The 15,056-nt window shown below is 48.0% G+C and overlaps 1 protein-coding gene across 1 annotated transcript; it reads right to left on the bottom strand.

Annotated features, from left to right (window-relative positions):
* Window positions 1-1,180: 1,180 nt before the first annotated feature.
* Window positions 1,181-5,139, bottom strand: phyh (phytanoyl-CoA 2-hydroxylase). Its single transcript, XM_062482632.1, has 9 exons — window positions 4,952-5,139; window positions 4,480-4,535; window positions 4,152-4,262; window positions 3,812-3,980; window positions 3,268-3,349; window positions 2,987-3,168; window positions 2,255-2,404; window positions 2,039-2,173; window positions 1,181-1,749 (listed from the first exon to the last, which is right to left on the bottom strand). Exons 1-9 carry the CDS (start codon window positions 5,012-5,014, stop codon window positions 1,696-1,698), a joined length of 1,002 nt encoding a protein of 333 aa, XP_062338616.1. The 5' UTR covers window positions 5,015-5,139; the 3' UTR covers window positions 1,181-1,695.
* Window positions 5,140-15,056: the final 9,917 nt, after the last annotated feature.

Below are 15,056 nucleotides of genomic sequence, written 5' to 3'. Positions count from 1 at the left end.
GAAAACTCACACTGAAAGCATTGTACGATCAGCATGCATAATGAAATCCTGAAACGATTTCAGTTTCAAACACAGGACTGTGGTGGTGAAAAGAGACTCACACACACACACAGGATTATGAAGAGAATACATCGGATCTGATTTAGTGCAATTGAGGACAAATCTCTCATCACTGTCCAATCAAGTACCGTACAATTTTACTGGAAATTACCATGTAGTCAATGCCCCTAGTTGCCTCTGTGTGTGTGAGTGTGTCTGAGATTTATCGGTGCTGATTTGATTTGATTTTTTCCTGCGTAGAATAGTGTGTGTGTTTTCTCTCTAGACATCCAGGTGTGTGTGGGATTGAAGCATGTCAGGACTATGCTCATGCAGAACCTAGAATCTCCTCTGGTTCCAATGATCTCACCCGATTGTTCCAATGAGCACAGCCCGTTCCAGCAACACGGCTTGTTCTTGCACTAATATAACCTCCCTCGTCGCAGGCCGTCTCAGGACCTCAGGTGCCTAAACGCAAAAGCTCCCACACATCTATGGGATTCGGTACTCTTATTTCATGAAATTATTATTATTTGTCATTATTGAAAACTCCCAAGGGAACAGAATGTATTGATGAATCGATGCTACGTTCAAGACGATGCAGGCAGGGAATTCGTTCAGGAGTGTTGCTGAATTGTTGCCTAAATACAGTAGACATTGCGGTCGTGTGGAACCTTATATGGAATGTTAAAGAGACTGGAGCAGGTGCACTGTTTCGGATTGTGGTCTGTTGACTATCGGCAGGCCTGCTTTCAGTTTGACTGAATGCAGACCTGTTGCTTGGCACGTTCTGGAGTGGTGTGTGTGTGTGTGTGGATAGACAAAAGTGTGCAGTAACTGCCACCAGTGAAAAGATCGCCAGCTCCACTGTGTTCTTTACTGCAGGATTTCCTGTGTCTGCATTAATGGGAGACTGAGAAGTTCCCAGTGACTTTGAATGGATTGGCTGTTCTCTTCTGCATGCTTAAGACACGTGAACACACACGCGCAGACACACACACACGCAGACACACACCCCTGTCAGGTGTTTTCTTTGGTTCCTCCACAGAAAGGTAGGCCCAAGGCAGGAAACACCTCACTCCGTTTCAAAACTGTGTGTGTGTTTCTGAGGGTGAACAGTGCAGTATCACGACAAGAGCTGTATTTTATAATTAGTCTCTTTATTACTCATACAAATACAGGGTTATGAGACCAGGTTAAAAAGCATCCAGATTAAAGCATAGAAATATGACCATTAAGGCAACAGTATCAACGCAGGTGCTTGATGATTCTTCAACATTAAGGCATTCGTTTCTCGAGTCTCTGTTGAACTGTTCTAATCAACACAGTACCTCCGATTTCTAAAGTGTACTAAAATATACTCTTATTTATGAAAGATAAATCTTTGAATTATCATGCTACACACTTCGACTGATACCTGTCTCACTCACTCTCTCTCTTTCACTCATCCTCTCCCTCTTTCTCTCACGTTCTGTTTTAGTGTTTTACGGAAAACTTCCACTTCTGTTAGGTTTGAGATTAAATGTCCCTTTTTCATCTCTTAAGTCTATCCCAAATCACTGAAACACTTCTGATTAGCTGACAGAAACGTCCATCTGCAGTGGTTACTCGGTTCTTGGTTGTGAGTGGCTGTCCCGCTATGGTGGGCGGGCTCTATCACAGAGATGTCCTATCACCTTGCACCAGACGACCCCTGACTGCCCATGTGTCCTGCAGCAAGGATAAAAGTCAGAACACACACACACACACAGTAACTCTGAAGGTGTGTGTTCTAGAACACACACACAGTAACTCTGAAGGCGTGTGTTCTAGAACACACACACACAGTAACACTGAAGGCGTGTGTTCTAGAACACACACACAGTAACACTGAAGGCGTGTGTTCTAGAACACACACACAGTAACACTGAAGGCGTGTGTTCTAGAACACACACACAGTAACACTGAAGGCGTGTGTTCTAGAACACACACACAGTAACACTGAAGGCGTGTGTTCTACCTGGAAGGTGATGCTGTCTCCGAGGTTGTACTTCCTGGCTGCGATCTCCTTCACCTCCTTCTCAATGTTCTCCTGCGTGGTCCCCCTCACGTCGATGTAGTAGCAGTCTGAGCTGGCGTAGTGACAAGAGATGGCCTAACACACACACACAAGGATAAACATCCGAAGGGGTCGTGGATGCGTTCTAAGAAGAGGGGTGTTTGGTCGGAGAGTTACCTTGCGGAAGCCCTCGGTCTGGTTCATGCCAGAGCCGTGGATCAGGAGAGGGTGGAAGAAGACTGTGTCTCCCTTCTCCATCTCCAGGTGCACTCTGGGATGCTGGGAGTCAAAGTCTCGGATCCCGTGGTACATCTTATTCACCCCACCCTGAGGAGACACAGGTGATGGCCATGACACATCTGAGTGTGTGTGTGTGCAAGTGCATGTTGCATGTGTGTGTTTGTAGCACCAGTGCATGTTGTGTGCGTGTGTGTGTGTGTGTTTGTTTACATGTGCAAGTGTGATGTTGTGTGTGTGTCTCACCTAGACACCCGATTGTGCGGCAGTGCTTGCATGTGTGTGCTGCCGGTGAGAGTGTAGTGCTCCACACACACACCCACAGACACACACACACCCACAGACACACCCACAGACACACACACACACAGACACACCCACAGACACACCCACAGACACACACAGACACACCCACAGACACACCCACAGACACACACACACACCCACCCACAGAAACCCACCCACAGACACAAACACACCCACAGACACCCACCCACAGACAGAAACACACCCACAGACACAAACACACCCACAGACACACCCACAGAAACACACAAACCCACAGAAACACACCCACAGACACACACCCACAGAAACACACCCACAGAAACACCCACAGAAACACACCCACAGAAACACACCCACAGACACACCCACAGGCGCGTGTCTCACCTCCCACTCTGGGTAGTCATGCTCCTTGAGGATGCCGGTGTGGGTGCCGGGCAGCACCACCAGACAGCCGTTCTGCCTCGTCACCCGCTCCATGGCGGTCCAGGAACACACGATGCGGTCAGCCGGCCGGAAGGGAAAGTAGTGAAGGTCCTGGTGCATGGGGTGGCGGGACGTCTTCTTGCCTGAGAGCAGGGTCAAAGGTCAGAGGTCGGGGGAACATATGTACTGATGCTCTGAGGTGGTTTCTGGGTTGGGGTCAGGGGTCAGTCTTGACTCAGCACCTGCATCTGGGGGCTTGTTGATCAGCATGGTGTGCATTGCCATGACGTTAGGTCCAGTGAAACACTCCACAAACTTCAGGATCTAAGGCGGAAACATGGAAACATGTTAAACATGTGAACTGGGTCACGTAGGCCCGTATTGTTTATTTATTCACAATACCACTTCAAATATTACAATAATACAGTTGGGGTACAAGATCAATTGGGTAGAGTGAAAGGGTCCCCCAAAGAAGCTAGGAAAGCTTATAGGAGGGGGCCGATGATTCATGAAAGGGTAGTCTACAGACTATAGGATACACAATTACCACAGATGAAGATAAGTAGATGCACGCAAAAAGGCGCACAAGTACATACATAACATTACATACATTCAATAGTACACATACATCCCAGTAGTCCATGAAGAAAATAGTTTTTATAATTAGGTATATTAGGTATAGGTTAAGTATGTGTGTACGAACAGTGTTATTTATGTTTATTACAGTTATGTGGAGTGTGTGTGTGAGTGTGTGTGTGTGTGTGTGTGTGTGTGTGTGTATAGTACCTGGGGCAGGGAGCAGTAGCGGAACAGTTCTGGGTCCTCCTGGAAGTCCTGCAGCTTGGACACGGCCTTCTGGTCCTGGACGAACTCTGACCTGGAGATGGCCACGTCCCTCATCACCACCAACCCCGGGACCTGCACCTCTCTCCTGCAGATCCGCTCAAACGCCCCCCTGCACACACACACACACACACACATCCAAGTACACACGTTTTAGATACGGAGTTGAAGAATGCCTCCAGATCTCGTTGAAAGCGACAGACCTGGTTGTCATCATGGCATACGTTACTGATTACAAAGTTGCAGTAGTAGCCTATGTGAGTGTGGACGAGTCGTGTCTTGCCTGAATCTGTCAATATCCTCATCAGACACCAGATTCTTGATGAGGACGAAGCCATTTTCCTCATAGGAGATCCTTTGCTCTGGGGTCAGAAGGTCATTGTCGAGCGTGTACCTGAGAACGGGAGGACGAAATGAGTGTTTATTGATCTCACACTGGTGTGATATCAGGCTAAGCCAAAGTTGAATGACCAAAACAAGTATCTCAGCGTTGTGCAATGTGTGCCAAAGGGGACAGTATCCTAAATATCTATATGGTAGTCTATAGACTCCTTCTGGTTCTTATTTAGCCTATTTCATTTTATAACAAGCCGATGCAATATTTTTCTTACCTGAGAACCTGTGGGTGATAATATGCAACGTTTTGTCCAGAAGTCGATGACGCTTGCTTTACGTTAATCGGTTAAAGACACGTTTGTTATAATAGAGGCATTGACATTGTAACAATACGCTATTAGCTATAATTAAAAGATTATACTGTTAAAGACCGCCTAAATCAAGCATAGGCTACCTGTTATGTTTACTAACAAAAGCGACCGTAGGATACCGCTACTGTAAAGCAACAGTGCTCAAATTGTGTAAATGTCAGCCAGGAAAAAAATATTAAAACTAGAATAATAACTACTAGGATAATAACTATTATAATTAATAAACTAGAATAATTTTGAATGTCGAGATTGTTTTGAGGCCTGCTCATAGCTTGTCTGGTTCACATCCCCGGTCTCTCCTGTATCGACGCACATCGAGTCGAACACCGTCAAAGACAGTCGTCAAGCACTGAATTCGCTCCCCTGGAAAGGATACAATAAAAGATGACCGATCCAGATGATTCAGGAACACTTTCAGTCTGTCGGCTGCCCGGGACATTTTGTAAGGAGATTGAAGTTTATGCAGGATCCTTTGTGGGTCTTGTGGGGCGAACTGTCCGGTTCTAGAACATGAATCTGACGACCAACGATCCAACTAGGTCAAAGTTCTTATGATACATAACAACTTCAATGACACAGAGAGAGAGGGGGGGGGGGGGGGAGAGAGAAAGATAGAGAGATAAATTATGCAGGTTAAATGGTTGGATAAGTAGTTACAGGCAATAATGTATAAAAAAAACTTGAAATAGAACTTGAACTTATGAGGATCAAGAAAATGTATTCAGTTTCAAAAGGTCCTTGTTTTATTCTTGAGGGGAATTTTGATTTGAGATTTAATTTCAGACACACTCACATACTCTAACATAAAATACCGTCAGAATATGCTAAATGTTTATCCATAGGAATGCGAGACCATCTTCACTCCAGCGGGGGGCGCTACAAAACTACTAATCTCATATTGGCCCTTGGCCGTTCCCTTAACAGGCGGCGCTGTTCAGTCTCCATTCGAAGAGACTTCACTTCATCTTCTCTCGTATGTCGGTGGTAACAGCAGCACTAGGCGGAGGCGTCAGAATGTGGGCAGCCACAGATTTCAACCCTCCCGGTTCGTCTGTCGACACCATCCGTTCTCAGTCTCCATAAACTCCCCTCTTGCTATAGAAGAGAAGTTTCGGAATTTAGTACATTTTGTCCTTTTGGAAACAGTTGTCTCCTGAGATTATTGATCTCGGAGTAAGGTGAGCAGAGCCACAACGACGAAGACTAACTGTTTTTGCTGGTGGGTGGAAAGACAGCATCCGGCCTCCGAGGAAGAAGAGCAGAGCAAGGTCTGGTAGTCGGGAGGAAATAACCCCAAATCTTTCTGGTAATTCATCTACTGTTTAGGCGTATTTGGGGCTGTTTCGTTATTTCAATGTAAGCAGGAATCGCGGCTCAAACGCTGCTGCGAAATTGCAACACACAGACAGCTTGAAAGCGCAACGTAGCATCGCTATAGTAAATGTCTGTAGTTGAGCTTTACAGTTTTTTCTCATGGGTAATTTAACCGTTCAGTGGTGTCTATAGAAGGTTAAACTTGTTTTAGAAGCCACGCTATGGTTCAAATAAGTAAATACTCCAGTGGTAAAACGGCATTTGTTTGTGTTCACAAGTTTCTGGTCCAGGAAATGCCCCTTTACAACGCGTGTCACTGGTTGTAGTCACTGCTACATTTAGTTGTTTAAACTTATATCATATGTGGTTATTCACCGAATGTTGTTTAAACACTGCGTCACGTATTGAAAAATGTAGGCTAAGGTTTTGCATTTGTTTTGATGCGTAGGCTACATCTATAACATAATGAAGACAGTGCGAAGACAATTGTGGCTGGAATGAGGTGATGATGTAGAGGTCGGTGTTGTGTGCCGTCACAGAGTGGAATACTTAAGTCTGACAGTAATCCAAACCCTAGATCGTTTGTTCCCGTGAAACGGAATCTGTGTACCGCTATAATGGGTGGAAATGGATCAGTGCACAGTGTTATTACAGTCAGATTGCACTCCGGTGATAAAGGCGAAAGCCAACTTGATTGGTTTATGCTACGGTAGTACACTCATAGTGTAGCCATTAGAAGATGTGTGTGTGTGTGTGTTGTGTAAGACTGTGTGTGTGTGTTCAGGTTACTTCTCTCAGTTGCTGCGACATTGACCCACATCAAGATCCAGGCTGTTCTTTGTGAAACAGATCCCAAGAGAGGTACTAATTATACTGATCTGAGTCCAGTTTCTCTCAAACTCTTCACGTTACCTTAGTTTAAAACTGGGAAGACTTGAACACTTTGTCTAAGACTACTATAGTTCCCAGGATTTTAGCAAAAGGGACATTGGAAGAGAGGGCTAACCAGTAATTATTATCAATAGTAGTTCAATTTCTTAGAGATTTATTGATGAGGTGTCTTTAGATCCATTTCATTGTGTGGTGTTCAAATCCATGTGATACATATTCATAACAGATATTGTTCCTTGCCAGCTCTGTATCTCTGAGCCAAGAGCCCCTCCACCCCCCCCCCCACCCCCCATCTCTGTTTTCATACCAGCCACACGATCTTGATAAAGAGATGGCATCCTATTCTGTATCTGTGTCATATAGAAGATCCTTTATCTGAACATCCTGTCTGTCTGCCTGTCTGTCTGTCAGTCCGGCTGTCTGTCTGTCCGGCTGTCTGCATGCCTGGCTGTCTGTCAGTATATCTTTCTGTCTGTCTCCTCACATTGTCGCTCTGCCTGTTTGTCTGTTCAGGGCTGGGGGGTTTCAGAGCTGGGAGAGGTCCAGGGCTGGGGGGGGGGGGTCCAGGGCTGGGGGGGGGGGGGGGTCCAGGGCTGGGGGGGTCCAGGTCTGGGTTGGGTCCAGGTCTGGGTTGGGTCCAGGGCTGAAGTGGAGGAGCATGTACTGGAGCGCTGCACAGCATATGAGGTCTCCTTAAATACACGTGTGAGCTTTGTTGACACAGGGCCGTCTGAGGGGGCGGGGCTGAACCCCAGCAGTGCTCCGAGGAGGGGGGGGGGGGGGGTTGACACATGGAATGTGACAGTCACATGGTTGTGACGGACAATTAGTGTTTTTTCCTCCTTTTTTTTTATTTATGGGAGAGAGAGGTGGGGGGGGAGGCTGGGTAGAGGGGGTGGTGGGGGGGCTGGGTAGAGGGGGTGGTGGGGGGGCTGGGTAGAGGGGGTGGTGGGGGGGCTGGGTAGAGGGGGGTGAGGAAGAAGAGGGGGGGGGTGACAGGGAGACAGGGAAGTAAAGAAAGAAAAGCCTGATAGGCCGGATCTGTGGGCCAATCCTGGCCAGAGGGTGTATTTTGGGTCGAGTGATAATTAAGTTTTTCTTTTTTTTCGTGGGGGGAAGGCTAATTGTAGGTTGCATAATGAGTATAATTAGTGAAGGGTGAGTGTGTCTCTCTTCCCCCTCAGAAGCTGTTTAGACTTCTGGAATAGAACCATTCAGAAGCAGAACTTTGAACAGGCTCCCCTTTCACAGCACCCAGAGTGTCTGCTCAGAAAGACATCTGCAGGAGGGTTTCCACCACGTTCTGTTTCCTCAGGGTTGGACCACTGAGTTTGCATCTCAGTTGAAGCCATCACACAGCAACTGTATCCACCTCCTGGGGAGTGTGTGTGTGTGTGTGTGTGTGTGCTTCCATGTGTTCCAGCTCCATAAAGAACTACAGGTGGACTATAACTCTGGGACTGGCAGCTGTTGGTCAAGGCTTTCCCAGGCCTGCCATGCAGTGGTGCCCCACCCTCCCAGGCCTGCCATGCAGTGGTGCCCCACCCTCCCAGGCCTGCCATGCAGTGGTCCCCCACCCCTCCCCGCCCCTGTTAAAGCCCTCTCTGAGCCCTCCTCATACTGATCATGGGTGAATAAACTCACAGGATGGTATTGAGAGGTTGGTGAGGGAGTGGGGGGCTGTCAGTACACACACACACACACACACACACATGCGTGCACACACACACACACACACACACACACACACCATGTGCACAGATGATAGAAGCTTTGTCAGCCATTTGAGGAATGTGGAAGAGAGGTGGGATGGTGTGTTTGTACGACGGGGATCAGCTTTTGTGTACGTGTGTGCATGTGAGTGTGTGTGTGTATATATGTGTGTCTGTGTGGAGCCCAGTCAGTCGCTGGTGGTTCTGCAGTTCAGATGATGATAATAGCATGTCGGCTCCTCACTCTTCACCTCTGGTACAGCAGGCTTCTAAACAGAGAAATCACATACACACTCACAGACAGGTGCATGAACCTCAGTTTCCTTCCGTTTGTTGTAAAGAGAGAATTGAGGTCATGTGATGAGCCATTAGCTGAGCTGAGCGTGTGTGTGTGTGTGTGTGTGTGTGTGTGTGTGTGTGTGTGTGTGTGTGTGTACAATGTACAATGGCCTTCTTTTGTTGTTTGACTGTGATGTCAGCATGGATGAATGTTGCTGGTGTCAGAGTGGTCGGGCGAGGCAGGATGAACTGCCCCTCTCTCTCTCTCTCAGAGAGAGAGAGAGAGAGATACACGATTGAAGAAGGGAGAGGAGGGAAGGTGGTACAGAGGGTGAAAGGGAGAAGTGTGTGTTCTCCACCGTGGGGGGGGGGGGAAGAGGGGGCCAGAGCCCTCCTGCTGGGGTCTGAAGAGAGCCATTGTGGGAAGTGGAGCGGCCCAGTTGGACCCAGACCAGACTCTTCAGTCACACCACCATCAGAGTACCATGCACTGATAGACCCTGTGTGTGTGTGTGATACAGAGATATCTGTGTGTGTGATACAGAGATATTTGTGTGTGTGTGATACAGAGATATCTGTGTGTGTGTGATACAGAGATATCTGTGTGTGTGTGATACAGAGATATGTGTGTATGTGATATATGTGTGTGTGGAATCGAACTGGCAACCTTCAGATTACTAGCCCGATTCCCTAACCGCTCAGCCACCTGACTCCATTAGAGATATCTGTGTGTGTGTGTGATACAGAGATAGCTGTGTGTGTGTGTGTCGCTCTCTTGCACTCAGTCTTTGTTCTCTCTCTCTCTGGCATGGCGATGCCCCCTCTCACCCTCTGGATAAACTGGCCCATCATGCATTGCCCCGTGGGGGTTGGCAGGACTGGCTGGTAATCTGGAGATTATCGTGTGGCATTGTAAGAACAGCCACAGCCAAACTGGGATTATTCACACTTCACACACACTTTACACACACACACACACACACACAGATCTCTTTATCATTCACACACACACACCCACACACACACACACACACACACACACACACACACACACACACACAGAAAACATACAGATGTATGATAGATGTATGCATACTAATTTGTGATACAAACATTTCTAGTTTATTGGATGCATCTGTATATATCTGCACATGTTTAGACATTGAATCTCTCTCACACTCACACACACACACACAGCCACATAGGGAAAGTGATGATGGTGTCTTGTTACAGAGCCTACTGGCTGGAAGAATGAAATATTTATGGCTCAGTGGGACTCACACACACACACACACACTCACACACACACACACACACACTCACACTCACACACACCAGGTCTGTTTTAATGGGCTAACAGGTCTCACTGTCAAATAGTTTACATTCTCTGTGTCTTCTCAGACGGATGATGAAGCACTGTGGAACCCTTCTCACTCATCAAACCATCATCGGGCTAAGGTGGGCTAGGCTAATGTGGGCTAGGCAAAAGGTGGGCTAGGCTAAGGTGGGCTAGGCTAAGGTGGGCTAGGCTAAGGTGGACTGTGATAGGCTAGGCTATGATTGTCCAGGCCAGAGTGAGCTATGCTAAGACACAGACACACACACATAAGAGTGGGATTCCCCTCCCCCTGCTCCAGGTGTGCTCTGGAATGTCCCACTTGGGCCCAGCAAGGACAGGAAGCTGTCACACTGATGCAGCTGGAAGAACAGGAAGCTGTCACACTGATGCACCAGCAAGGACAGGAAGCTGTCACACTGATGCACCAGCAAGGACAGGAAGCTGTCACACTGATGCAGGAACCCACACCACCGGAGGAGGAGAGGTGGGGGTTGGAAGGGGTGGAGGTTTAGGAGACCGGGAAAGAGAGGATGAGAAGGAGAGGGGGGTTCTCAAAGATGAGAGATGGAGGAGGGGGCGGTCGGTCTTAAAATAGCTTCCAGTCCTCAGTCTTACTGAGCCCGACACTGTTTGGGTTCGTTCTGACTTGTGTCACTGATGTGTAAATGCTCATATCAGTCCAGGAATGTGAATCTTCCCCAGCAGTGGCCCGTGTGAAGGAAGCCTGTGTTTTCAGACAAAAACACACACACACACACATTCCTGTCTGTGTTTGTCTGTCCAGAGGAAGCGGCTCGTTAAGCCTTGTTACTGTGCTAGCTGTAATGAAGAGGAGGCCAGAGTCAACACCACTGGCTTATGTAACACATAAGAGGTGAATGTTGAGAAGGAGAGAGAGATAGAGGGAAAGGAGGGAGAGAGATGAGAGAATGGCAGAGACGGGCTAAAAGATAGTCCAGATAGTGGCTTTTGGATGTGAGAGAGAGAGAGGAAAATAGATTGTTTATGGGAAGAGAGAGGTGGAGAAAAGGAAGCGATAACAGGTACAGTATTGACTTCGCTGACAGACCACAAAGTCTGCTAAGATGCAAGTCAATAACGACCCGTCTGTTTCACACACACACACGCACACAGTTCCTTCCATCTAGATCCTCTTAAAAAAAACATTAGAGACTTCTCACTGACTATGCTAACATCAGGCCCCAACAGGCTTCATTTAACTGGCTAAGAGAGGCTTTGTAGCATAGCGTGTGTGTGTGTGTGTGTGTGTGTGTGTGTGTGTGTGTGTGGAGGGGGTTAGCTGTGGGTCAGACTGGAGGCAGTCCCACTCATCACTTCATTCGACACAGGGATTGTGTCTCCATGTTCATCCTCTTATCACCCTTTCACACTGAGATGCACACACACATACACAGTGTACCCCTACACAGATGACAAGGGAGTTTGTGGGTGTTTACTGTGTGTGTGTGTGTGTGTGTGTGTATGCATGAGTGTGTGTGTGCAGTCTGGCTCTGATCACTAATTTCCCAGTTTAGTTTTGTGGCCTGGGGTTTGTGTTTGTGATGAGACTGGTTTGTGTGTGTGTACAGTGACATCAGGCTTCTCCCAGAGAGAACTTCTCTCTCTCTCTCTCTTCTCTCTCTCTCTCTCTCTCTCTCTCTCTCTCTCTCTCTCTCCTCTCTCTCTCTCTCTCTCTCTCTCTCTCTCTCTCTCTCTCTCTCTCTCTCTCTCTGTCTCTCTGTCTCTCTGTCTGTCTGTGTAGTCCTATTGGGAGAGACTGCAGTGCTCAACCCTAAAAATAATTCTCCATCTTCCCCTCTTTACTTCTGCTCTCCATCACTCCACATCTCGTTCCTCCTAGCTCCCCTTCTCCAGCCCCCCCCACCCCCCAATTATTCACCCCCCTCAATCTTATTAGTCTTTTCTGTTGTCCTGCCCTACTCATTTGCTCACACTCACTGACACACACACACACACCCACTGACACACACACACTCACTGACACACACACACTCACTGACACACACACACTCACTGACACGCACACGCAAACACACTTACATAAACAAACAACCATTAGCAGTGTTATTTCAGACTATCCCTCAGGGTCAGTCACATTGATACTTATTTTAGTTTCCCTTACAAGGAGCCCACTGTGTGAGAAGAGTGTGTCTGTTTGTCTCATCGTCTGGGTGTGTGTTTAAGCACTTCTTATGTCCTGTGTGTGTGTGTGTGTGCTGGGCCCAGATCCAGTCAGCCCATGTGATGAGTGTCTTTGAATCGCTCTGTTCACTGCCAAAACACATCCTGTTACATCACTGTTAACGGTTGCCCCCGGCAGCGCAGATACTTTACGACTACTTGCTGCTGTATTCTTTGCTTCTCATTGCATTGGCTGCCAAGATTTTTGGATGGAAGGCTGGGGTAGGGGTAAAGGGGAGGGGGGTATTGCCATGATGATTTATTGACCTCTAACCTCCTCTGTGGATCAGAAGGTCACGTCTTTAATGGTGGGGCTCTGTCTTCGATGGTGAGGTGTGTGTGTGTGTGTGTGTGTGTGTGTGTGTGTGTGAGGTAGTGCGTCTCCATGGCTTTGATGTTATCTAGAACACAGAGACACACCTGGACTGTGACAGAAACCCTCTGGCTGTGCCTTTGACTGAATGTGTATTCACCTCTGATTCTCTCTGTCACCGTGTGTGTGTGTGTGTGTGTGTGTGTGAGATGCAGTCCAGGTGTCTGGTGTTCTCTGTGATCTCTGTATCATAGAAGAGATGTCGGTGGCCTGGAGCTAGGTGTGACCCCATCACTCACCTGCGTGTGTGTGTGTGTTTGCCCGTGTATAGTACACCAGACAGGAAAGGTGTCCTCCGAGACAGCTGACTCACTCCCTCATCCATGCATTCATGCATTCATTTGATGTGTGTGTACCGTAGAGAAGATCTCAGGTCAACCCTGGCTGGTGGTGTGTGGGGTTCAGGACCTGACTGCTCTCAAGGCTGATCGTTCTCCTGGTGGTGTGTGGGGTTCAGGACCTGACTGCTCTGAAGGATGATCGTTCTCCTGGTGTCCTGACTCTGTAAGCGTTTAGAGGGAGTGGGAGGAGCCACGATGCTGTGAGGAAACCCAGCGTGAATTACTCTGAGCAACCGTTCACCTGTGTCGGACGAGATACGGGCTGTGTCTGCCTCTTTCTCTCTCTGTCTCTCTCTCTTCCTCCCTCCCTCCATATCTCTCTCTCCCTTCCCCCATTCCTCAGCTAGCAGTACTGTACATACTGGGAGTCACCATGCTCATTTCATGGCTTTCAGACAAACACAAAGACACCATTCTGTTCTGCTTGTTGAAATATGCTCATTTTCTCTCTCTTTTGCTCTCTCGCAATCTCTCTCTTCGCTCTCTCTTTACCTCTCTCTTTTGCTCTCTCTTTCACTCTTGCTCTGTCTCTCATCTCTCTCTCTTTCTCTCTGGGACCTCCTAACTGGGATAGATTAGTCCTCCTAACTCTGGGATAGATTAGTCCTCCTACCCTGGGATAGATTAGACTTCCTAACTCAGGGTAGAAACAGTTAGGAAAAGAAGAACATGGGCTCTGGGGCCTTGGTCGCCATGGAGACGAGGAGGAGGAGGCGAAAGGGAGGAGAGAGAGAAGGGGAGAGAGAGAGAGAGAGAGAGAGAGAAGGGGAGAGAGAGGGAGGGAGAGAGAGAGAACAGACATGAAGACAAAGGCAGGAAAGTTGTGCTGGCAGCTGAGTTTGGAGGGTGGAGCCCCTGGGAGAGCTGCTGTTGCAGGTGGTGAGCAGGGCTGCTCAGGGACTAGCTGGCTGTCACGCTGTGTGGGTGGTAGTTGACTTGTTTTGGCTTTCTGTGAACACTGGTGTGTGTGTGTGTGTGTCTGTCTGTGTGTCTGTGTCTGTGTGTCTGGTTGGTGTGTCTGTGGATATGTGTGCATATGAGTCTTAATTAGCCCTTGTTGTCTAGCCATGCTCCCCCTCCTGCCCTTTGAAGTCTCCTCCTCTCAGACTACCCATCATGCACTGGGAGACACCCTGGGGGGGCGGGGCCAGGGGAGTCTGAGGGGAACCAATGACGGCTGGTTTGGGGGTTCAGGCCTGGAATGTGGGTCAGGATCACACAGCAGTGAGAGAATGGTAGGTCTGATCAGTCAAGACTGTTGGATTGTCTTTGATGATTAATTCCCTCTGCTACGTCTAAACCATTCAGATATGCCAGATGTCATATTGCCCGCACTGACACACATACACACACACACACACCAAGCCCCAAGCCTAGGCCTGTCACATGAAGACCCTTTGTTTTGGTGGGACTGAGAGATAATACCCATCTCTGTTACACCCCTGTGTGTGTCACACAAAGCCTTTGTGTGTGTGTGTGTGTGTGTGTGTGTATATATATATATATTTGTGTGTGTTGCAACAGACAGCTTGAGAAGATCGTATTGATCACTTCTTTCTCAGAACAGAATTGATGTGGCTTGTTAGCTGTGCAATGGAGCAGCATAAAAAGGGGCTGTTTTCTTTACAACGGGAGAGGAGAAGAGGAGATGGAGAGGAGGAGAGGGAAAGGAGGAGGAGGAGAGAGAAGAGGAGAGGAGGAGAGGGAAAGGAGAGGAGAGGGGAGAGGAGGAGAGAGAGAGAGAGAGGAGGAGAGGAGGAGAGGGAGAGGAGGAGGAGAGGGAGAGGAGGAGAGGAGGAGGCTGATAGAGGGAGAGATGTTTGAGAAAGAGTTTCTGCTTTTAAGAAATTCTTTTTTTTTTTTTAGTGGGTGAGAGGCTGGTAGCATGACACACTTCTGCAAGTAGGCCAGGGGCCTGCTGTTAACCACATACTAACACACACACAACTATACATTCAGAACCTGAGACAGTGAGAAAATATGAATTATTGAAGGCCAAGGACACCATGTTTTGTGCATGGTCTTGGACC

The sequence above is a fragment of the Osmerus eperlanus genome, chromosome 17, assembly GCF_963692335.1.
Source record: "Osmerus eperlanus chromosome 17, fOsmEpe2.1, whole genome shotgun sequence".
Lineage (NCBI taxonomy): Eukaryota > Metazoa > Chordata > Actinopteri > Osmeriformes > Osmeridae > Osmerus > Osmerus eperlanus.
The sequence above is the reverse complement of the archived record's forward strand: the minus strand, read 5'-3'. Positions and strand labels throughout refer to the sequence as shown.

Excerpts from the sequence above, each read along its gene's own strand:
- phyh (XM_062482632.1), bottom strand. The coding sequence starts at position 5,014 with ATGTCCCGGGCAGCCGACAGACTGAAAGTGTTCCTGAATCATCTGGAT. Across the intron at positions 3,981-4,151 it reads GAGGATATTGACAGATTCAG|GGGGGCGTTTGAGCGGATCT; the intron begins GCAAGACACGAC and ends GTGTGTGTGCAG. Across the intron at positions 2,174-2,254 it reads AGACCGAGGGCTTCCGCAAG|GCCATCTCTTGTCACTACGC; the intron begins GTAACTCTCCGA and ends TGTGTGTGTTAG.